The sequence below is a fragment of the Eleginops maclovinus genome, chromosome 4, assembly GCF_036324505.1.
Source record: "Eleginops maclovinus isolate JMC-PN-2008 ecotype Puerto Natales chromosome 4, JC_Emac_rtc_rv5, whole genome shotgun sequence".
In the NCBI taxonomy this organism is placed as follows: Eukaryota; Metazoa; Chordata; class Actinopteri; order Perciformes; family Eleginopidae; genus Eleginops; species Eleginops maclovinus.
The window spans coordinates 22,566,820-22,592,837 of record NC_086352.1 but is presented as its reverse complement, the minus strand read 5'-3'; the positions used below and the strand labels follow the sequence as shown (position 1 = coordinate 22,592,837).

The 26,018-nt window shown below is 37.8% G+C and overlaps 1 protein-coding gene across 1 annotated transcript; it reads left to right on the top strand.

Annotated features, from left to right (window-relative positions):
* Nucleotides 1-1,410: 1,410 nt before the first annotated feature.
* Nucleotides 1,411-25,738, top strand: scml2 (Scm polycomb group protein like 2). Its single transcript, XM_063882547.1, is given in 15 exon segments — nucleotides 1,411-1,506; nucleotides 4,916-4,987; nucleotides 5,239-5,304; nucleotides 5,531-5,601; nucleotides 6,309-6,543; nucleotides 9,754-9,842; nucleotides 10,340-10,570; nucleotides 10,572-10,584; nucleotides 20,188-20,507; nucleotides 20,819-20,945; nucleotides 21,102-21,308; nucleotides 22,542-22,715; nucleotides 23,332-23,547; nucleotides 23,788-23,942; nucleotides 24,064-25,738. Coding segments are annotated over 14 exon segments (2,052 nt in total). The 5' UTR covers nucleotides 1,411-1,506; nucleotides 4,916-4,965; the 3' UTR covers nucleotides 24,190-25,738.
* The last annotated feature ends 280 nt before the right edge of the window (nucleotides 25,739-26,018 follow it).

Sequence of the window (26,018 nt, the reverse complement as noted above, 5' to 3'; positions counted from 1 at the left end):
TACTTTCAGCAAAGACACTTGGTCAGTCTGTGTCGTATATGCAGGTGGTATATATTTGTATATTAAATGCTGCAACAATATTTCCTTTGCAAAGACCATGTGTTCCGTTTTGACCTCCACGCCATCCTTTTGGCTCACTGTTGTCACTGCAACAACTGTGTCCAAGAAAAACATGATTGTGTTCAAAGCAGATTGGGTTAAGAACTAAATATTCTCTTAGAAAAACATTTATTGAAATAAGAAGATACATATTTGTTATTTCTTATCATAATGACCCTCTTTTTAATTTTTATTGAATTATGGTATTTCTAAAGCATTAACATATAAACATGACACTGTCAGAAAGATATTGTCTGGAATTCAATGGGGATACAGTAGCATAAAATATTTGAGTAGTAAGATAAGTATACATTATTTAAGTTTTCACAAGTGACCTGTGATGGAGATGACTCATCATTACTGTGTTGTATTATTTCAAATATAAAGTGACATTTTGTATTAAAGTGCAAAGCTGTATTTATAAAATGTGCAACATTTGGTCGAATTCATTGCCAAAGAAACATTTTCTCACCTACATTTGTGCCACATTTGTTATTTGAGAGAAACCCGTTTAAATATTTAAAGATCAAGAATTGAAACTATTTCCCCTGTTTCTAAGTGACATTTTCACAAATGGAACATTTGGAAGGCAGTCTTCATTTTGCACCTAAGAGCAATTAAATATATTTTGTTGTTGATTTGAGTAACTTAGTACATTTACTCAAGTCTTGTACTAATATAAATGCATTTCAGAGGTGGAATAATGAATTCATACTGCTTTCATTTTATCTCTGATTCACTAATAAATAATGCAACAAACTAGCTTCAATACAAAACTATTATATTTGATGACTTAACATCTAACAGATGAAATGATGCAGCAGCTTATAAAGTAGTTAGGAAGAACCCTATCAGATGTTTAGTCTAAATGTAAATGCAAGAACATTAATAACAAACATGAAACAAGTTGTAATAAAGCATTCTTTAATGACTACTTTTGCTTTACTAATATTTTGTGTAAGTAAAGTTATTGCAGTCCTTTTCCTAGTACTAATGTAGTTTAGAAAATAAGTCTTTTTTTCTTATTAACATTAAGTGTTTTTAAAAATTTTATTATTTAGCAGTCACTCACTCAGATCCGACCTTCCGGTGTCTGCAGTTATATTCATCTGTGGCATTTTCATTCCCCTCTCACGCATTAAAAAACTGAAAAAAACAATAAATGTTAATGTTTTCGTTTCCAGACAACATGCATTGTATTATAACAAGCAAACATTAAACAATATCCGTTCCAATAAAACGACTAATTGACAATTTCCCATTACTCTGTTTTTTTTTTTTTTTTTCAAACCTCCAGTGGAAAAATATGAATTACAGCACTGCGTGGTGGACATGCGCGGAGCTGCAACGAATATGGCGGCTTGCATCTGATAGAAAGTGAGGAATCTCCCATCAAAATACAACAAGGTTGGTACGGCTGATGTCTCGTTATTACTATGAAGTGCTGCCAGTGACGGGTTTGAGGTGATAAGCGGTCATGTTTGCTGCTGTTTGTCCCTGCACTGGCTCAGAGCACAAGCGTGTATACTGTTGTGTGTGCAGGCGGACAGCTCGCTGCGTACTACAGGAGCTACGTTGAACTCTGCAGATTCCCCCTTTTGCTTTTTGTTTACTGGATTCCTGCACACGGTTACACTGCAGCCAAAAACACGTTTATGATCTTCCAGTCTTATAATGTTCCTATCACACTCCTTTTTGTAACGAAACGTTAGCGGTGTTTAGCCCTGTATATTGACCACTATCCCGCCCACAAACTGTGACCATAACGCCAAAGAAAATGCGTCACATGCCTTTCTTCAAATCTAATTTAATCTTCTGCTGATTCAGTGTTTCCCCTCCCAACCTGCATCATGCAAAGGAAAAAAAAGAAATGCGTGCTGTTTATAAACCACACGTGCGACCTGGAGTCACAGAGATGGGATGCAACCTAAATGTTGGTATCATGAAAACTGTTTCTATGAAAAACATACTGTAATGAAAGTTTTTTGGATATGAAACCGTGTTTTAAGTTACCTCCCTGGAGGTGACGCCCTGCAGCGGGTCACACCCCTCAGCCTCCCGGCGGTAATGTGATCCTCTCACCGTCCGTTCTCCACACTGAGCCGCCTGACCGAAACACCAGGCCAAGATGCTTTACAGACTGGAGGTTGGTCCTATTTTCAAAAAAAACAAAAAATCTAATAAAAGTTTTGTGTCCCTTCTAGCACCACAGAAGGATGTGCTACAGAGTACACTTGCTTTGACCTGTTATTGATTTATTGATTAATCAATAACCTTTATTTTGACAATCGATAATCAATTAAGGTAAAAGCATAATTCGTCCAATAATTTTGTTAAAGCAAGAATGTCAAATATCCAACTATTTTCTCAATTATTATTTATTGTCTATAACATTTTCTGTCACATTATTTACACATTCAAAACTCATAAACATTAAGTGTATCGTCACCTGAAATAAACAAAGCAGAAAAATAGAAGCTTGAAACAGCAACTACAGTATGTGGCACTTTTGTGATTCATTATTCGGATTAAATAGTATATTAGTTTATTAATCGTAATAGTGGATGGCCAAACCTCTAATTGTTAAATCAAGTGAATCATCCATAGATGTTCTGCTTTTCTTTGTCTTGTGGAAATGTATTTGGATTTTGAACTTGTACAGAAAAAGCAATTTTAGAGACATCAAAACACAAAACTCTATATATTTATATAATAAATGTAGGTGAATTATCCTGTTTTGGTCAAATTTCTATCAGCTGTACAAGAACATCCCACTTAAATACAACTGTGTGTGATAATTAACTTGTATATTTCTCTAAAACCTCTCAAATGTCTGAATTGTTTTGTTTTTAAACTTGGTATCATAAGGATAAAACATCTTGAGCGTAAAGTGAGTATAACGATTGGTGCATGTTTTTTTCTCACATGAGAAAAAGTACCATAAGTCACACTGAGACAGCCCCTCATGTCAAAGAAAAGTTATGACTCCTCCTGAAAACAGAGCTCAGGGTTATTTTTCAGATCTTCTCACTGTTCAGGTTAGTGAACATTACTCTAATCCTAGATAAGTGGGTGCCTTAGTGGAAATGGGGGTTGTAAAATTAAGTGCTTCCTGGTCTGATGGGTGTTTTGTGTCTAACTCTCTTGAGCAAGAGAGGCAGAGCCGAGCAAACACTGAAGCCGGCTGCAGCTGAGTGAAGAGCAGAGCTGGAATCCTTTTCATGTCACCCCGCAGACGTCCTGCATCCACACGTCTTAATGGCTTTTTATGGCAGCTTGGAATCTTTATGGCTCCTTCTAGCTCAATGGGATTTGCTGCAGAGACAGAAGGGTCTTCAGAGGGAGGGACAGACACAATGCATTGCAGATGCTAAGATTTTCAAACCAGGAAAAGGAGAAATTCTCTGGCTTCTGGAGGGAATTTAACCTCTACATTTCTGGATTAAATTTAGAGTGTATCACCATTTTTTGATGTTCTAATACCTTGGATTATTTTTTTGCTTCATTCTTGAGCTATCACTATGTACAGACTTTGCAGGGAGTGGGAGTATGTTCAGAGCTTTTGTGAACCTACATGTTTGGGCCAAACTTTCAGCATTGATCGTGTGGTAACTATTTTATTTTATTAAGATTATGTATCCTGCCTCAGGAGTAAAGGTTAGTCGTGAAGCAAAACTGTAAACGCATAGACCTTTGACACATTTCAAATCGATATGTTGGTAGTGTTTATGCAGTGTCATAATCAATTGTTTGGCAAAATTAATAGGATTAAATGTTTTTATCGGACTTCAATGCATCCTTAGAGACTATCAATTATTCTCTGTTTTGATCCAAATTGTGAGTAACAAATTAGATATCACAGGATTATGGGATTGCACTCAGAAGAATGAAACCTGAAGGCAAAAATTATTTGAGTGGAAGTCTGGCTTTGATTATGACATTATTTTAGTTTTTCTGACATCAAATCAAAAACAAAGCCACAATTTGTTTACGATGACCTTCATTCAGTCACCAATGTGTCAGAAGCCTCATCTGTTCATACTGCACAAAACAATCTTTAAAACAATGCCAAGTTTCTATTTTATACAGTTAAGTAGCTTTAGCAAATGTTACGATTGCAATAGTGTGGAAATATTTCAGATTTGTACCCATTTGGAGTGCCAATGAATATTTAGGTAGTAGGACAGTAAGGTATGTAAAACAACCTGGGCATTAGCTACAGACAGTTTCTTGGTCTTTACATTGTATTTGTTGACAATATAAAACAAAAGGAAACAAAATCTATAAAGATGAAATAGTATAAGTACAAAATATAAATTACCTAAAAAACCCTACCCTGTAAGATGTTGGTGCAGGATATGAATAAACGGACCCACATTAAATTAAATTGATGAATGAAATTAAGGGGCAAACATTAAAGACTTAAGCCTTGATTGAAAAAACACTAAACGTTTTGAGTAATTTCCCAGAAGTTGTACAGTGATGTTGCATAAACACTTGTCCATGTTTAGTTTTATAAGCAGATATGTCCACGATCATTGACGAGGTCTGGATAAATCAGAGCAGCAAATCAGAGATGTATTTTAGACCATTAGGTACTTTTTCAACACAGAGTGTTGTAGCAGAAACTGACACATATAAGTTAGTGGGAATAAAGGGAAAGTTGCACATTAGTTTCAACTTTTTTAATGATGATGGGGATGTGCACCAATGATGTGTATTTAAGAAATATATCTAAACATCTTGTCATCATTTTACCTGCAATGCTGTGGAATATCACATCAAACCCCTCAACTCCTGTTCTGTGTCTGTGCAGGTAGCAGCCTGTCTGACTTCAGCTCCGCTGCACGCTTAACCTTGGTCATCATGGGTCGAACGCCACACAGAGGTAGGCCTTCACAGTGCTGACTGTACAAATGTACTACAATTCAACACCACTTTGATTACAAAACAAACACAGAAAGATAAAGAATTCTCACTAAAGCTTTCTAACCACATAATTCCATTTTTTTTATAGTCTTTCTTTTCTCAGAACTATTCCCATCACAGGTTTTATGCCTTCATTCTCACAGTAATTACAGTCTGTATGTCAGCAGCTCCCACATTCTGATGAGCAGTTCAATCATCTTTTGATTTCAGATCAGAAAGAGGAGAAAGAGAGACGTAGCAGCATCACAGCAGGATCTCCCCTCGACAAATCTAATGGTTGGCAACTCTGATCTCTGGCTTCTTTCTCTTCATAGTTAATCCTTTCATTAACGCTCTAACTTTCAGTTAATAGCCTTTTAAATCCAGCCACTTCTGTTTCCGTACTTGCACTAATCTATTTTCTCAGTACATTTCTGGCGTGGCCAAATAAGCTCTTTTAATTTATATCTTAAGCTGCATTTTAATCAGGTTTTTATAATAATCAACCGTTTGTTTAATGTAGAACCATTCAGATGGGAAGACTATCTGAGAGAAACATCCTCTACTGCGGCGTCGCCTACTAGCTTCAAACAGGTATATAGAAGGGTCAGATTTTATTCATACCCCTTATGTTGTTTTCTTTAAATGTTTATATTTAAAATGGTTAAATACAGTCTGCCATAACTCGGACAAGCAAGACTTTTTTTTTGTTTTGAAAATAAGTTTGGTTAAATGTGTTATTTAAGGTATATTCTCTCTCAAATAAGATCAAGAGCAAAATAAAAAACAATTGTCTTTGGAGCCTGATAAACTAAGTATTTCGCCGTGCCATAGAGCTACATTGTTTTCCAAAAAATGATTCAAAACACATCCCCTTGTTGTAGTGAGTGATGTGTTTCTTTATTACGATGAACAGTTCATTTTTAAATACAGTAAAATAAACCGCTGCAGGCTGACAATAGTTCCAACGTTAAAGAGTCCATTTAATACTGTTTAGCGCACCATTTTTTAAAGAAACACAATTGGGTTTTTGTAACACATTTTTAAAGATTTACATTTTCAGTACAAAAATGGACTGAGTAGGTTATAACAGATAAATAATATCAGGAGCTTTATCCTCTATTTACTGTATACATTTAAAGTCCCAGTATGCACAATACAACAACGTAGCTTACTGTGATTTTTCAAATAAATCATAATTGAAAAATTAATCATTTTGAAGTACAATTGGAAGGGTAATCAAGACATATTTGTCCTCACAAAACATGACAGTGACTGATGGTCCCTGTGTTCCTCTGCAGTCCAGAATCCCCCCCTCTAATGACTTTAAAGCGGGAATGAAACTTGAAGCACGGGACCCTCGCAACTCTAACTCTGTGTGCATTGCAACGGTGATGGGCATGATGGGCACCCGCCTACGCCTACGTCTGGATGGAAGTGACAACACCAATGACTTCTGGAGACTGGTTGATTCGTTAGACATCCAACCAATAGGAACATGTGAGAGGACCGGAGACATGCTGCAGCCACCGCTGGGTGAGTGTTTCTGAACTAGTATTTGTCTTTAAGATATTTGAGGGCATGCACGTGACCTCACTGTAAGTGGAAGTGACTGCTGTAACACCCACTTTAAAAGACTGTTGGTCAGAAAAAACGAGAAGCATATTGGCTTGTTCACTTCAACCACAACTGGATACAGAAAGACATTGAGGTATTTTAGTCATACTGCAATTGACATCAGAATCAGAGATATGTTATCCATTCCACAGCCGGGACATTTTCATTGCCTTGGGGCATATTTAGTCTTGGCATATCTATACTCAGTATGCACTTTCTTGTATACTGAGTGTTTAAACTGGGAAATGTATTGACCTCATAAACAGATTCACTGTACTCAAACTGTTCCAATAGTGTCTTGGTGATAAAAATTGGCTCAATGGCGTCACGTGACGGAACCGAAAGTTTTAATTCCACTGTTTAACTACTAACAAAATTTAAAGCAAAAAAATGGCTCATCAGAAACAATATTTAACTAAAGGAAAGTAAATGTTGCTCTTTTATGACTTGCAAGCTTCACTGCTAAGGAAAAAAATCTCACCTGATTGTCAAGTCTTCACCACAGGTACAGAACGCCAATGTTATTAGCATAAGCATATGGCTTTTCTTGAATATATTAGCATAACGGCTAGTGGACTAACACTATACTTGTAGGGTAACCAATTATTATTTATATACGTTATTTACTCACTGTTTCGTGGTTTCAGGCATTGCATTTCCCGACAGAAAAAACATGGTTGACTTTCAGCCCTGATACACATTTTTCACAACAGTGGTAAAACAGCAGCTTAATCTGTTGTAGCCAGAACAACATGATATGACATCTCAGTATTCATGGACTGTTGGTTAGTTGTAAGGATCATTGTCAATCTTACTGCATTTGTAATTAGGCAGACATTCGTTTTTCTCCCGTTTTCGTATTTTATCAGTTATTTTCCATTCACTTCGAGGTGAGCATGTTGTGCAGTAAAGGCGACGCTGTCGACCACAGTGAAGTTGGTTTCAGGTTGGACATCCGGATACAAATCTCTTAATTCTGTTTGACAGGGTTTAACTTTTCATGTTTCACTTAGGGACCAAACAATGTTCTTTTCTACACATATTTTTGCCTTTACGTCTATTAGTGAAAAGTATGCTAATAATTTACAATAGCAACAATACTTCAAAAGCTTCTTTGCCATGTGATCTAGCGTCCCCACATTCATAATCAGGGTGCGATTTGACAAAAAAACAGAGGGGGGGATGTTTTTTTTAATTTATTCATAGACAAGAACATTGGACTTTTAACTTGCATAACTAGGGAGAAAAAAACGCAAAAAGTAGACAGGCCCTTTTTTCGGGTCCGTGGATTAGTCCCCATCACAACATGGCAAAACTTTTAATAACCCATACATGGATTTCTATTCAACGTCACAAAAACATGCGTACGCACTAACAGGCAGAAAGCACCATAGAACAGCATCAATGCTCTCCATGAAAAGACCCTCCAATTAACTTAAATCAAACACTCAAAATAATTCACTAAATAGCACAACGTGCTGTCAACACTCAGGGACAGGTCTGGAAAACTAGACAAAGTAAACAGTCGGCTCTGGTGACAAATTTGTGGTGGCTTTTTCGTTTTTCCTATCGGGGCATTGTCTGCAGCATTTCGGCCCTCTTCTATCCACAATTCTGCAAATGGGTCCTGTAAAGTAAGATGATATGCTGCTCTGAACGCGTTTCATGTTTGGTTCAGCGCTGTTTTTCCTGCGAAGTTCCCGCACAAAAATGTTACAATGTTTTTGTGTTCGATGACGTTCAGAAATATGCACCGTCTGCCAGAAGGCTGCTGAATAGCCTACTCTGATGTAAAGACACTGAAGATCGTTAGATTTCAAGAGTTTAAGTAGTCTAGCAGTTAAGTTGCATTCATCGCTATCAAGGGGGGGAAATCCTTGTCCCCACCGGAGATAAAAATAATTTAGCAGAGGTAGGGATAGGAAAACCAGAGGGGGGAAATCCTCACCATCCCCCCCTACAAATCGCACCCTGTTCATAATACACTCAACTAATTTTGAGATACTTACTGATTTATGTAAGCATTTCATTATTTTTCTACTTTGTACTTTTACTCCACTACAAATCATGTCAATCGTTTACTTTTACTCCACTACATTTATATTATATTATTTATTTAATACATTTAGTTACTTTGCAGATTTGGATTAATGATGTGAAACATAATCAACACTTAAATCAGACTTTAGTTACACATGTAGTAAATTCACAATCTACCCTGCATCATACAAAGTCATTCAAACTAGCTGCACCTTTACCAGCTTTGATAAACACATTAATGCATCAATAATTATCAGAATCAGAAATACTTTATTTATCCCAAATTTAGTTTTTTTTCGTTAAAACAGCAAAATACAATACAAAATGAAGCATAGCAAAAAATTATAAATAAAAATAAGAAATATACAGGTAGTAAATAATGCAATGTAATGGAATATTAAATGAAAATATAATATAAATGTACAATGTAAACTATAAAGTGTGCATGTTATGTCCAGTTAACAGAGAGGCTATGGAGCAGCGAGTTGTCTGCCAGCCAGAGGGGAATTATTGTAAAGTGTTATTGCAGTGGGCAGGAATGTTCTCCTGTATCTGTCCTTGTGACAGCGGACCTGGAGCAGTCTGTGGGAGAAGGAGCTCCGCTGTCCTTCCAGCTATAATCAAAACATATTACATATCATATTCTGAAATGGGTCGATCTAAATAATGCATACTTTTACTTTTGGGACTTGAGGTATATCCTGATGCTAATACTTTGGTACTTTTACTCGAGTAACATTTTGATTGCAGGACTTTTACTTGTAACAGTGTATTCCTACACTCTGGTACTTTAACTTAAGTACAAGATCTGAGATCCTTTTCTACCTCTGTTTACAATCATAAACCAAGAGGACCTATAGACAGGCACCAATGGAGCGGTGGCAGAGCGAAAGGGCTGCCAGAGGTACAAAGTCATATTTCCTTCTTGATTAAAGCTTGGTCACTTGAGGATTTCTTGAGCGTTGGTCAGTAAATGGTAGGCTAAAGGCTCACAGTCACTAATATAAGTGCTTGTGCTGTTGGTGATTCATACTGCCAACAACTATGTCCAGATTTGAATAATTTAAATAAATCTGATTTTCTGTTCAGGTTTCAGGATGAATGCTTCCTCATGGCCCATGTTCCTCCTGCGGACGCTGAGTGGAGCAGAGATGGCTCCTGCCTCTGCTTTTAAAAAGGTGAAGACAACTGATAGACGCTACTGAAGCCCAATAACTGATCAAACTTTGAAGCTGCCAAAAATGTATTGAGTTATAAGTAATACAGCATTTATGTTTGAAATAGGGACTCACTTTCAAGGTGTCTTAGGTGTCAGTGTTTAAATGAATGTAACATTTGAAAGAAAACATACCGTACAATATTTAAATGTTACTAGTAAAGATGTGGTTTTTTGTCTCTATAATTGGGATGGTTATTTATAGAAGAATACATTTTGAGTTAAAATTATAAAAGGTGTAGTTTCAACTTTTCCCACTGTTTCTGTTGCAGTAATGAGCACATACACACAGAGTGGGGCACTCATTACACTGGATTAGACACAGCAGGATACAGTTATTATTACAGCAGTTTTTATTTTTATTTTTTATGTTCAAATACTTTCATGATACAGAGATGATGTGATAGTACAGTATTAATGTGTTTGTTTATGTGTGTGTGTGTGTGTGTGTGTCATTAGGAACCAACCACACCAGATAAAAACTACTTCCAGCCTGGTATGAAGCTGGAGGCGGTGGACAGGAAGAACCCCTACCTGATTTGTCCCGCCACAGTGGGAGAGGTCAGAGGTCAGGAGATTTTCGTTATGTTTGACGGCTGGCGAGGTGCCTTTGATTACTGGTGCCCCTTTGACTCCAGAGACATCTTTCCCGTCGGCTGGTGTGCCCTGACAAAACACAGTTTACAGCCGCCCTGGAAATTTTTGTAAGTACTACTCTGATTTTTATTTAGTATTGATTGTCATGTAATGTGTAGTTTTGATTAATGTGAATTTGAGGTTATTTAATGCAATTTTCTGTCAGTAACAATATTTTATATAACTTATGCTGATGCACTGTTCATGATAATGCATATGTTTTCATACAAATAATAATAGAAAGTGAATGTATCCAGCTATAATTCCATAATTGCTTCAAGATTTAATTTTAGACCAATATTCATGACAATAGTGGGATAGTTTATTGCACAGACTTACTTTTATTTAAGGTGGGTATTTTATCTCTGCTCTTTAAACTGCATCATTCAATTGCCACCACTAGAGTGCAGCAGAGCATAAACTCTGATCATGTGCTTCATCATTACAGGCTGAGAACTGAGGTGGGCAAATTCTGTGACTAAAAGCTCAGCATATTTGTAGATTTTCTTTAAAGGTTTATTATTTGGTGCTCTCTCTTCTCCTTAATCATCCCGATACTGGGTGTCATATTTCTCGGCCACAAACTCGAGCCTTTATAAAGACAGAGAGGCCTTGTTCAGGGTGTTCACTATAACACCCCCTGTTGTGTTAATAACTGTGCAATACATATCTGGCTGCCATACTTTTATTTATGTGTATTGTGCTATTGTGTGATTGTTGTTTATATATTTTTTTAGTATCTTGGGTGTAACATTACGCTGTCTTAGGCTCTTTCTGCTGTTACAATGAAAATTTCCCCTCTTCGGGACTATTAAAGGTATTCTGATTCTGATTCTCATTCAGAGCTTATCCAGTCTGTCTAGCTGTTGTTGAGACTTTACGTCACAATCTGCAAGCATTTGATTAGATATTTGGCAAACTTTGGCACTGTGAAGAAGTACTCATTGAGCTTCATAATAATGCAGTTGATATGACTGCAAAACAGGGAGGCCTAGTTATTGTTGCATCATGACAAGCTGGAACGGTAGCTAATAATGCTATAAAAAAAAGAAATATAAATTAAAGAGATATTTTCTAAATCTCATAGAAAGAAAAATGTTTTTTTTGTTGTATATTTCAAAGATTTAATTTTGGGTAGATTAATTGCTTAGTGTTAAGTCAAAGTAATTATGTGGTATCAAGAACTAATGGCCTAATTGACAGTGTAATTACCTTGAAACATGTTAATTCCTTTATTCTTGTAATGAGATAAATTATTATTATGTTTTAGTGACATCCTATAGATAATTATGTGATGATTGTTGAGTGTGTAGCCCAAGATGTTTTAGAAATAGCCCCAGATTTCGAGATTCATTTTTTTTCACAACATAAAGAATATCACATTAAAAAAAGGTCAGGATCTTTTCATCTGTCTTACTGATCATACAAAAATACCATTGAAAATAGGCATAATTAAAACTGATGAAATGGTCAGTTTTCAAACTTTAAGAGAGACTTTTGCACTGGAAAAAAGTGATATTTATAGATATCTTCAACTGAGAAACTATTATAACCAAAAAACCAAAGGTGGATGACGCAGGTTGTGCCTACCATAAATAATTGGATAGATGTAACAATGACGATTTACACGATGGAAAAGATCACTTCCTACAACATTGTGAAAAATGGACACAATATGTTAAACCTCTTAGACCTGATTTTGTAAAGATAATGACTTGAAGGAACACCTATAGACTTTACATTCCCTTTTGATTTTTTTATAAATGTCTGAATACTTTATAGCAACCTATTTTCTCTAGCATATTAAGCCAAACTGCTACGAGCATTTCAGTTTCTTTTTTTATTTTTACTTGTCCCCCTCTGGATGTATATAGTTGTTTTGTGTTTGCTGTCATGCATAACTCTTGAAAGGGGAGAGAAACAAACCTTGGACTAATTTGAACTGCAATGACTTTGACAGTCTATATTGCTGGCACAAGACACTTTTATTTTATTTCCTTTTTTTCTAACTCCTGTTTTTGAAAAATGTGCCGTTTTCCCCTGTTGCATGTTTAGTTTGTCATGATTTGTATACCCATTTGTGCCACCTATGGATGTCATGACAATGTCTCTTTTGAAACAATACAAAAAGAAAATATAAAAAAAAAATAATATGATACAGTTTGGGTCCTAGGCCCGACGCCAGAACAAATCCATAGAGATGTGATTTTAGTTCCTTTATTCTTGTAATGAGATCCATTCTTATTATGTTTTAGGGACATCCTATAGATAATTATGTGATGATTGTTGAGTGTGTAAGAAGGTGTTATTTAGAAGGTTTACAATTAACTACATTTCTCGATTTTAAGACACTTGAATGTGTGTTCAGAAAGGCACACATTTTCACCTTAACACGTTCATTTGATATGTATAAATTAGAAATAACAACACCTGTTTTAATTGTAGAATCAAGATTTTTATTTGTGAATCTCCTATGTGTTTTTTCCTTCTGCTCTTTGTTGAGCTGCTCGTTTTGTTGTAGAGGTTGTGACCTGCAGCTCTAACATCCACATTTAGTCAAGTTAATGCCAAGTTCCCTAAAGATTCAGCGAGTATGCTTGAATATATCCCACTCATATATTAATCCAGTGCTTTACATAACCAGAGGCTGTTTTTTTTAAATGTGTGATTTATTGGGCTGCTTTTGGCTCCATTTTGCGCATTGAAAGATGTGGCAAAAAAGCTTGGCAGTCAGAGCAAAATAACAAACACTGACTTACTCTGAGAGACAAAGACTTTGTCATGTATGCCCAGAAATGTTTGTTCATAATCCTCTGAGTAGTGTTCCATTGTTTGCACTTGTCATCTAATTTTACTGAGAACTGCCTCAGATTTCTTTGGCAACGTATTTAGTCTCATGTTTGGTTTCTGAAAAAATTTAAAATGGCAGATTTCTCTGGGGCCCCTTCAGATAACAACAACATTAAACCACATTCTTCTGTGTGTTTTTATGTACTCCTCATTTTTACATGGACCCCACATGGCCTCCTTAATGTCAGTTAGGAAAAACATTCCCTTTATTTTTATGCACAAATTAGAGCTTCAGTTGATATTATTAAAGAGTGAACTATAATTATTAATCAGGATGTAATTATATGTTAATTAGGCTCAGCGGTTACAGGAGCATGTCAACATATAATTTGCACTAAAATGCTGAAGCTTGATGTTCAAGGATTATCTGTTTATTTTCTTTGGCTGATATTTAGACATTTTCTCATCCATCAAAAACACTTTGACCAATGACTCTGGAGTGGACATGATGATTAGGGACATTTGAAGAAATTTAGCAGATGTGGTATCAATCATCCTCATGCCTGCTGCTCTGATGCATTAGCTCCCATCCAGCAATTTCCACCCATTTACTCTGTTTATGGTGCCCGCTGGACAGGAAACAGGTGGCTTTGAATACCTCGGACCAACAACCTTCATTTTGTTGATGGATGGCAGCCGTTACATTTTCTCTGACCTCAGTAGGGCAGTGAGGAAGGCAAGTTTTCAGCCTTCAGTGTTTGTATATCGTTACACCAGAGAGACGTTAATCTCTGCTTTATATGAGAATACTAATCATCGTGTGTTTAGGGAGCTGTCATGATGCAACATCCATTTGATTACACCCAGGTTAGTTGGTTTAATGAAATATTAATTGATTTACCCATACATCTTAGAAAATATAGTGCACCTTTGCCTGGCAAGCCCTGGGTGGAGATCCTCCGACACTCAGAATGGGGATTGTATGATCCAATAGGCCGATATAGGGAAGGGAGACAAATCTGTCTTGTTGAATCCCAGGTTTTCTGACCAGGCAGCCCACACAACGGACTGGGTTCTAATTTTTCACAGTTTGTCGGTTGGTTAGCTCTCCAGATTCTCAAATATGTCTTTGCAAGCAGTGCAAAAAGTGAGTTTTTCCCCCAAGAAGTAAACAGGTTTGTGCAGCAGATGAGTTTATACATCCAGCTTGCAGAGAGCATAACACAGATGACCTCTTTGTGTGTGAGTGCATCCGGAGGAAAAAAACGGTTATCATAATCAACAGACAGCTATGTTTGTATGGGAGTAAGTGAATAAGTAGGGCTTGGTTGAGGTGTTAATGAGCTGATATAGCTTAACATGGGAGAAAGGGAGTGAGAGACTCTGTAATTACTACTCCATTTAAAATGTCTAATTAGCCTTTAGAAAAATTGTGCTGTTGTGACCCTGCTATTCCTTTTTTTTTTTTTTAAGTTAGAGGATTCCAAAATTGGGTTCCTAATTATTTTTTCCCTTTTCTGGACGGTAGATCATCATGCAAAAGTGTTTTTTTTTTAATTTTCTGATACGTCTTTGTCTTTGCTTGTTGGTAAACTGAACTGGGTCAGAATGCAAAATAGCCCTAACTGAATAATGCATAGAATAATAGAGCATGCCTGTATTTTAGCAGATACAGACACTTGGCAATGGCTTGGGTCTATTTATGGTAAAATTATATTATTTTAGTCTCCTGTTATTTTTCTTTATTTGGGCAGAAACATGCATTTTATTTTTGAAAAGTGGACGATCATTATTTATTGAAATTAAAAGAAATAATGACATCACTTTATAAATGTGTAAGCCATGTCATAACCCATGCAAGAATGTTGTCAAATATGTAATCTCGCTGAGATACACCACTGCCTCACATACTTGTATCAAATAGTTTCTTCCTTGAATCTGCAACATTAGCTCTATCAGAAGCAGACTAAGATATCTCTGACTGAAGGGACTTTTCCCATGCAGGCTTCCTCCAAATGCTCTGCTCCACATTGTTCCAGAGCCAGGGTGATATCCGACTGCACCATTGTTTCCTGACCTGGACCTGGCCATCTTTCACCAGGGAATGTCTGAATAGGCTACGGTTACAACGAGGAGGCACCTCTTTCTGGGGCTCTGGTGTGTGTGTGTGTGTGTGTGTGTGTGTGTGTGTGTGTGTGTGTGTGTGTGTGTGTGTGTGTGTGTGTGTGTGTGTGTGTGTGTGTGTGTGTGTGTGTGTGTGTATGTGTAAGCTTGCTTATGTGCTCACCAACTCCAGGAGTTTACCCAATTCTACACGGACTCTTCTGATCAAGTTTAACCTTTTACCTCCCCCCATCCCCCATCCAATCTGAGAGCCCCACCGTTAACCGCTCTCCCCCCCATCTCCCCCTCCCCCAGGGGCTTGTTGAGAAGCAGGTGACTGACGTAGACTGTCGATATGGCCTACAGATAACATGAATAAAGGGATCAACTCCCCCCTATCCCTCCTCACTATCCAACACACCCACCCACCCATCCCTCCCTCACTCTACCCCTCCCCAGCCTGTATGCAAATCTAAACACCCCCCCCCCCTCCTTCCTCATGCTCATTCATTGGCAGGGAAGCAGCAGCAGCGGCTTGAACCAGCAGCAGAAGCAGCAGCAGCGTGGGCTTTGTTGTGTACTGCTGCCGGGAGAAAGAAGAGGGAGGCACACATAGAGAAAGCAGCCGATAGAAAGAGAGAAAATAGCCATGAAGTAAAGATGAGGAGAATATTTAGAGGAAGTTAGGAAGAGGAAACAGATCAACACCGGCTAAAAGACAAAGAGTTGCTGCTAAAAGACAACCAGGAAGCAACTAGAGTCAGTGACTAGTATTGTTACGGACATTACTACAACTATCATTACAACTGCCTCCACTACTACTACGAGAGCCACAAGTAAAGAAGCCAAGTTCTGCAGCTTTTGTGGGGAACTCCTGGTGAGTTTTTGTTGCTAAACTTCTTTTTTGTTGCTGTTTTTCATAAATAACAGGAAAAAAAGTTAAACTTCACACTTTATATTTCCAGTATTTTGCCTTGATTGTGTTTTAAAGGATGTTTTAGACATACAATGCAGTTCATTGAAGTTGAGTGCAGGTATATTTATGAACAATAGCATGTTTCATTAGACTTATGTGGATTTTTCTTACCTAAAATGTTACAAATCATCATGTATAAAAACTGCACCAATTCAAACTAATTCAGTCAATGATTTTCTCCATTCAGGAAGTAGTATTGGTGGTGTTAGAAATGATTGTATTTAGAACTGTTAATTATCTCCCCAAATGGCTTAAAGTATTATTAACTAAAAATAAACAAAGTTTCCATCAGATTTTAACTCATTGTGTTGGCAAAACATAAAAAGGAAGTGAAAGAAAAATCTGCTGTTCACATGAAAGTTGCATGTCTTCTCACGTGTAGCTGCCTCCTACTCGGGTGTTAATGATTAAAGCTGGAGCTTCACACAGTTTTCTTTGTTCAACATGAAGACTTTTTGAATGACTTGCATTCAGTCAAATTCATGTCGGCAATTGCTTTTCATAGAGAATTGTAGTTTTTACAGTGTTTTTGTCAGTAATTATTTTGGTGCTCCATGTGTTTTTGATCATGTGTATGTTTATGTGTGTGTGTGTGTGTGTGTGTGTGTGTGTGTGTGTGTGTGTGTAAAACATCAGGAATTAGTTTGCCAAATAATGAGGGAAAGATAAGTGATTATCAAATATTTCCGTGCTGTTTTTATTCCCTTATTTTTATAATTATATTAACTTATTTGACTCTGTTCAATGGTGAACATCTACTGAAGTGTCATGCAGTCTTGGTGCAGGAAAGGTTTTTTGTATTTACACATTGTGCCTGAAGTTATTTAAGTAACTTCCTCCTCTATTCTGTTTGCACACAGTCACACACACACACCTGAATCTGCAGTTGATGTGTTTTAGACTGCTTCAGATTTACTCAACATTGTGTGTGTGTATGTGGGTGTGGGTGCTCAGCATGTAAGGGGGGTGGTGAGGGGGGTGTAATTAGATGAGAGGCTCTCTGTGGAGCCCTTCCCCCCGCCCCCCAGACAGCAGACACACTTCTCGGCGACCCCGTTCTCATGCATGCATGTGCGCTCACATACACAAGTTTCCTCAGGCTTTAGCTGAGACGGGTCAACGAGTCAGTTGGAATTATATAGTCATGATCAGAACCATATGTCTGGTTGGTTACATGCTAGGGTTGCCATGCTAAACGTCTTTTGTAGAGTTAATCTAAATGTGGTATATTTTAAGTGTTTCCTCAAATTATTTTAGTTTTTTTCGGTCAGTATTCAACAAATCACATTTTACATCACATCTTTTAGAAACATGTAAGCATCTTTACTACCACACCAGGAAGACATTGTTTACTTTTACATTTTAAAAGGTACACAAATAAATGAAACCAAAGTTAATGCTAATATGTTAACAGGAAATACATATTTATTTAAATCTATCTTTGTGAAGCATGAGCTTATCCCACTGATCGTCTTTCTGATAAGTAAAAGTAACGTTTATTTGCAAAACTTTTGTCAACAATTATTTGTTTATGAAATGTTTGACCAGACATTGCTGGTTCCAGCCTTCTTGTTTAATATAATTTGAAGTTTGATAATTTAGTGCTATTCTACTTTTGCCCATTTTATTAACCCAGATATTAATCAAGAAAGTTAAGATTTGGAGACATTTTTTTAAATTGAAGTCAAGTGACAATAGTCTCTATAGATACAACATTGTTGGCTGTATTTTCTGGAACATTTTTATAAAATGATGCATGTATGAAGATATTTATACATATATATTTATATATCTTTTTTTATATTTATTTCTCTTATTATACATTTCATGTTGCTTTGATGAAGAGCTTGAGGTGGATATAGAATATTTATGATGCTGTCAGACAGTGTGGGATGTAAAACATTTTAAAGTTGTAGTTAAAAATGCAAATGTGATTCGTTGTTTTTACTTTTTATAAAATGGTTAACTACAAACTGGCATAATATGACATTAATCACCACTTTGGAAATGGAACATGTTGCTCCAGTGGCTGTCACATTATGTGAATGGATTAGACTTTTTTTTCAGCAGGGAAAGATCAGAGTAGGCCCCCCAACTCAGATTTCCCTTGGAGAGTTAAAACCCGCTGATACTGATTGGTACCCTGCAAATCATTTTTGATCTGCCTTTGTAGGGCTTAATTCTCATAGCTCGGTGAATAAGCGTGCCACTGTGCGTGCAGGTCGGTATTTCTGTTTCTTTTGCTCCCTGAGCATGCTTTTTGTGACCGCTCCTGGTGAGCGAGTGAGACTTCACCCGTTGAAACAAAACCCTGCTCTATATACGGCCACTTTCACTCATTTCCCAATTAAGCAGCTTTCAGGGTGCCCCAGCTGGCCCCTTAGAGAATACTGTAAACCTTCCATAGTGTCTCCATATCGCCTCAGTCTAGAAGCTCGATTGAAAGCCCGGGCCCCATGAGAGCCTCCACATGCACTCTCAGGCCACTGCTCTCGCCAAACAGTTCCCTTGTATTGAAATAGGAGAGGCTTATCTTTCTTTTTTCCTTAATTTCTTTCTTTCACACAACCTCTTTTGATAATTATGTGATCATATCACAGAGTCACACAGGGCTAATGAGGAGAGACGGGGCTGGTTGTGCCACTGCTTTTTTTCATTAAAATCCTATTTTCTCAGTTTATTGCCACTGTCCTTCTATATTAACACCTACGCTGATTGACATTTTGCAAGTAGATTGATTTTTTTTTGTGGAGAGACTTTTAAGTCAGTGTTTGTCTGTGATCCAAAACGAGAGTTTGCTAGGTTTTGTTTGCTGAGGTATTTTATTCTAATTGATTTGATAGCAGGCCATTGTAGGACAAATGATGGCACACACCATAGCAACACTTGAAACTCATCCTAGAATGCTGGATTTTAAAACCAATGTACTATCTTGCTGATACTGTATAACTGCTAGGCTGATATTGACTGCCAATTGTAGCTTCTCACAGATACAGTTACTGAAGAACTCGTCCACCTTTTGGAAGTTCTAAAAACATGACAACTTACATGCAGACAATGGTTGCCTGTGTCAATATATTGACACTCAGTATAATGGTGTCTATGTAAGTGAGCAAATGAGTATAAAAAATATGGCATTAAAGTCCCAAAGGCTGTTTGAAATGGTGTTTTTTAATGATTCTCATCTGATACACATAATGGTTGGATACGATTTAACTCCCAATAGACCAACCCCAAGAATCCAATATCTACTGCTGTATGTGGAAAAAGGGTTAGAATCGTATCACCATAATCACTATTTTTGTTGTGTTGCTCCAAGCAGAAGGTTTAAGGAAAAGTCTAGCAGGCAGATCTCTGGGGGTTTGTGACTTTTGACTCAGATTTCAGTGTAAGGAGGGGCCAAATACAAAGGACCTGCCAATCTCTGAGGACTCTGGAAAATCAAAACAAATCTCCTCTGCAGAACCACATAGTTATTCATTCCCCCTTTGTCTTTCTTCTTCTTAAAATCTGTCTAAACACTGAACACAGTCTTAAGGGTGTAAATGTGACATTGCTAATAATGCAGCTAATGCTTTGCCTCAGGGATGTTAAGTAAAGATTATTCTCAACACATGCGTTTGTTTGAAGCCCATATTATTCTTTTTGTGCTGCAGATTTAAAATCTATTTAATTCCATAAAATCCAAATCAATGACTTGTATTAATTTTATATGATTATCTTTAGCATCTTTCATGCATATTACAAGAAGAGTATCAACATATTTTTTCTCTCTCTACCTCCATAATCCCATGTTTTACAGTTACGCTCCCTGGTGCACTGCTTGTTCCGGTTTCTTCCCCCTCATCCTCCCTCACTACACGTCGATCCTCTTCCAACTGTTCCTCATCCTCCATGCAGACCTCATACCGACTGCCCAATCCCTTGCCACCCCTCCCTGTGCGCAAGGGTGTCCGTGGTCGTCGTCCCAAATCCCAGACTATTGCTTTGTTGAAGGCAGCGGCTGAGGCTGCAGCGGCAGCAGCAGTAAATGGATCATCAACGTGTCCTGCCAGGACGAGCTCTGAGGTTACTCTGGCCCCAAGACCACACAAGAAGCGAGGGCCCAAGCCTCGGAACAAGGTGAGATGTCACAGCGCTGTAATCTGTTATGCTGTGGTCCAGTGACCGGGTCATCTTATGTTTATAAGTATTATGGCAGATTTGATTTAGAGGAAAAGGGGTCAGAGGTGCACCGTTTAACAGAAGTAAGATTTAGCGGATGTTTATTCATGATGAATGAGGAGCTTTGCCCTAGAAGCTGCAACATGTGCTACAGTGCAGTTTGTGTGTACTAGTCAACGTTTTATAAATACACCTTTCAATAGATAATTTCGAAATGTTGTAGGTTACAGGGAGTTAATGAGAAAGAGTTTGTTTGTGTTTTGGTCTAGAAGAAGCCAGGGCTGGTGAAATCTCTGGGGACACCGGCAGTTACAGTCCCCCCTCCAGAGACCAGAATGGTCCCCGGACACGCCTCAGCAGACAACCATAGCAACAGCTCAAATGTAGTATGCACAGGTGAGATCACAGATACAACTGAGCCTCATGTGTACTCATGTTTATATGTTCACTATCAACACCTCTTTCTAGCTTGATATAAAAGTCCACAGACAGCAGTGTCCAACGCAACAGTGTTTGGATTGGTACAACTTTCCCTCTCTTTGTTCATTTCAGTGTGTGTCTATGTGAACAAGCATGGGAACTACGGCCCGCATCTTGACAGAAAGCTAGTGCAGCAGCTACCCGACCACTTTGGCCCGGCTCCAGTCAACGCAGTGCTGCAGCAGGCTGTTCAAGCCTGTGTTGACTGTACGTACCAGCCCTCTGTGATGCTGTCCTTCCTGCAGAGCCAGTCCCACACAGGAGGAGAGGTCATCAGAGGTAAATACAGTAAACACCACCGGATATTCCTGAGAAGTTGTAGGTTAACAATGTGACAAAGATATATTGCTCATTCTGTCTGACTGTAAGTGTAAATGTCATGTGGTCAATATGAAATTATATGAAAATATCAAATCTCATGTTTGAGAAGCAAATTATTAATTGTTGGGCTTTTTGCTTAAAGTTAATATGATTTCCACTCTTAGCAAATTGTTTTAACATTTTTGGTAAATATATTATTCCAACACGTTTCCATGGAAGTAAGACCACATTAAATTAATATTTTGACCTTTTTTTTTTGACTTAGCTTTCTTGCCACGGTTGTACTGTAGCTTAACTAAGCATAAACATGTGGGAAACAGTGAGCCACCAGCTCCTCTAAAGATAATAAATTCCTCATGTTACATCTGTCTATTTAACTCATACAATGTGTAGAAGTGATTGTTTCACATACAGTAATACAGTGGGCTATTTGTTGGACTATTTCTTAGTCGTAAGCAGCAACTTCCTCTAATCTCTGTTAGTTGCACAGCAGCCGGTCCCGGCCAAGAAAAAGTCCTAATTGTACACACACTTACACTTCAGGTTTAGTACGAATGAAACAAATAAAAAATACCTAAAATAAACTGTCCTGCTTTGGAGGTGCTGGTAGAGGGATTTTGTTCTTGCAAAGAAGCAAGTGTTGAAATATTCCTTCAAAGTCATTTCTTGAAAATGGATAAATTCTAATGTATTCCTAACACCTAATGCCATAAAGCATGGATCGGCAATTGAAATTGGTTTAAGCACTCAGACATGGTTCATGCATGTTGCATGTGTATGTCAGTTTGTATGTGTGAGGAGAGTGGAGGAATAAAATACAGGGCCTGTGGCAGCAGCTGATGTGAGCCCTGTGTCTGTAATCAGAGATGACATGTGCGGCTAACCTGGTTTTGGATGCTGGGATTGGGTCTCCCTTGGGGGGCTGGATTCGAAGAGGTAGGGTGAAGAGGAGGCGGGGTGGGGGGATTCATTTGTGGAAGCTTGGCTTGGGTGGGTGTTGGTGGAAGGGGGGTGGATTTGGTGCAGTGTTGGATGGGCTAAAAAGGTGGGTTTTTGCTTATAAAGGGAGGGTGGTTACCCTAAACCATCTGCTGTTTTTCTTAAGATGTGAATGCATACAGTGTGTGCGAGTGCGTGTGCATGTGTCTTTGTGTGATGTGCATTAATAGCTCTTTGTGTTTTACCCCTCAGTGCGGTCAGAGCATGGTATACGCTACGTGAAGCTACCCTCGGCCTCCAGTACGTCGTCTGTGCTGCGGTTCTTGGAGAACATGTGCCAACATCTGGAGAGTGACAGTTTGTTCAGCTCCCAGCCTTTCAGCCCCTTCAGCAACAACACACGCTTCTACAACAGGACCAAGTCAGGTGGGCAAAAGTGTGGACAGAGTGACCGTAAACATGGGTTGGTGCAGTAACACAGTGAAGTCCTATATGTATAAGTTACTTCCATAATATATTGAAACTAATTATTTATTTATTTTAAAATTATTAATCATATTTGTAAAATCAGTAACCAAAAAAATACCTTTTTCCAGAAAATATTATATATGATATTTTCTGGAAATATCATATATAATGTACATTGCAAAGTGATTTTTATAATTATTAAATAAAGCTCTCTAGTTTTCAAACTTTTTTTTTTGTCAATGACAGAATTTGGTAGACAGTAAGACCATGTTCCCAGGGCGAAATGGTCCGGCGAAAAGATCTAAATCATTTTATGAATTTTGAAAACATCTTTTGTAGCAATTCCCTTAGTTTTTATGAAGGTTTTTTTCCCTATTTACTAATTAACTGGTGTGTTTGGAATAAAAAGTTTAGAACATTGTGAGATCCTATCAGAAAAATGTTCTCTAAGATCTTCGTACATAAGTTAGTCACTATGGCTGTATTGTCTATGGTACAGTACTTTGCAGCATCTTTTTTTTTTTTACACGAGTTTATCGGATTTTCTTACCTTTTTTTTTTGTTGTTGTAACAGAACCACTTTCCCACCCTGAGAACAGCATGTCCAAAGAAGACTCTACAAAGGATGCTGCTCCCAGCACCCACACCTCTCTCACAACATCGGACTACAGGGTAACAAAGAAGGAGCGGCCATATTACCCTGGACACACACACACACCGCCACCCCTAAGACGCGTCAGCTCAAACCCCACTGAACTTGGCCAGATGTGTCCACCCAGACGAGTTGAGGGTAGGATTTCTAAATGTGATAAGGAAATTTAAAATAATAGCCATACGTTATTTTCTTCAGTGATAACCCTCTACTTAAAGTTATTCATTCAAGAAGAGGACAGTGGTTTCTTTGTTGTTGAGGTTTAAGCATAACAATTATAAACTATAAACCTTCTTTTTGATTTAGCCCATTTCAGTTTCAATCATAACACGAAGGTGTAACATTTAATAAGGCATAGGTTTGATTCTTTTTTTATAGCCGCTAGCTCGACGACGGGCCCAGACCACGTGAAGCAAGACAAAGAGGGTTCAGGGAGCGACACCTCTTCCTGGTCAGTGGATGATGTCATGCGGTTTGTCCAAGATGCTGACCCCCAAACTCTCGGCCCGCATGTCGAACTGTTCAGAAAACATGTGAGTATTTCATGTATATGAGCGGTCTTTTTTCTCAAACTGGATTTCCCAAATTTAACTTCAAATTGTTCTGAAAGGATGTGTCGGTAACGTGCCCCCCTGCATTATCCCCTCTCTACAGGAGATTGATGGCAGAGCTCTGATGCTGCTGCGCAGTGATGTCATTATGAAGTACATGGGACTGAAGCTGGGTCCGGCGCTCAAACTCTGTCATCACATTGAAAAGCTGAAACATAGCAAACAATAGAGGATGAAGACAAACTTTTTCCTACTGGCAACCAAACACACACAAAACCCTTTTTACTCTACAGGGATGTTGTGTAAACCCAACTGACCCAGGGTCGTAGCTACCATTGAGGACACTGAGGTAAAGTCTTCTGGTTTTTTTCTGTAGTTGGATAATGAAGGGAGTTTACAAATACAAACTTACAAATGATGGTCATTTATTTGACTGATTTGAGTATTTTTTTCACTTTTACAAAATTTGACTGCTTTTGGCCAAATACCTCAGTAATCTGAAGTCAGATATATTGTAATAAACCTCTGATGCCATCATTAATCAAACTTAGTACCAAACATTTGCTGGAAGATTTGCAACTTCATCTCTTCGGATATATGGCTGTTTCAGGATTTAAGGATCCCCACTCAAGATTGGTAAAGTTAGTTCATACTGTCAGTGAACTCCACGCTGTAACATTTCAAATAATGCAATAACGTTACTGTATGACTGCATCTGTTACAGGATGTTGGAATTAGTTTCCCGGGTTTTAAACAGGAGTGCTTACAACATCAACAACAACAACAGTCAGTATATGAGCAGTGTGAATAGTGGTCTTTCCAGATGTTGTAGAAATGATTTTGAACCCCTCAAGTTAATCACACAAAATAAGGATTTGTTTTTCTTTTTTTTGACAAAGATCATAATTAACTTGAGTGAGCACCACGTACATTATGTCTTATTTTGGAGGAAGACCTTGAAGATCAGTTCCTGAAGAGTTATTGCTCTTTTTTTTATGTGTGTTCCGTATACTGGAAGACACTGAAGCTGAAAATAACAACGTGAGGACTGATGTGGCCTCTTGATTGTTTTATTCTTTAACAGTCAAGCAATTACACACGCAGGCACAAGATATAGGCCCTACAAAGACTGAAATACTGTATGTGTTGACATTTAAATAAAGTCAAGGCCTCTTAATGTTTAGTTGAAAGATGCTAATGAGAGAGTTGGGGGGGGGACTGTTTTGTACAAAGTCAAGCCAAAATGTTTTTGATATCATTTTCTACTGTAACAAAGTGTAAAAAGCGTAAATGTTATCACATTTATTCCTGCCTGAAATAGTTTTTGTGCACACCATCAAATAACTACCTACAGGAAAATGCTGTGTGTGGGTAATAATTCACATGTTTCAAAGTATTTATCTGTTTTACTATGGCAGAAATAATCATTTTCTGAACATTTCAGACCATTTCCGAAACCAAAACATGTGTGTTGTAGCTGCATTTCACACTGTTGCTCTCCTGTAGTGGTGACAAGTTTAAACTTTACTTGAAACCATCTTGCTTTAATGTCAAACTCAGGTTTTAGTAGGGGTCGTTTCATAGAAAATGTTTTACATAGTTAGCATTTTTCATTTATTACGACATAGACGGACTGCACAATAACCAACTATGTATATTTTTATGCCTTGACATCTATTATCGCCCAACAGCTTTTTACTGTAATTTCGACAAAAAATGTTTGACAAATATGTTTGATATGCAATCATACAAATAAACATTTGTTTATGTCATCTAAATGTTTGAGACTTCAGCTTGGTAGCTATAAGTAAACTTTATTTTAATAGCCTCATCAAGAGTTTTCTAATGCTACAAACTTTTGACCCTATAACTCAAAGGAATGTCCACATTTGAAGCATGATCAGGGAGGCTGTGGCACAGTGGGATAGTGCGCTGATCTTCCACTGCAGTCTATATGTAGTTATGTCCCTGGGCAAGACATTTCACCCCAAAAAATTGCTCCTGGGGGTATTGTCCTATGTGATTTAATGTATGTAAGTCGCTTTTGGATAAAGAAAA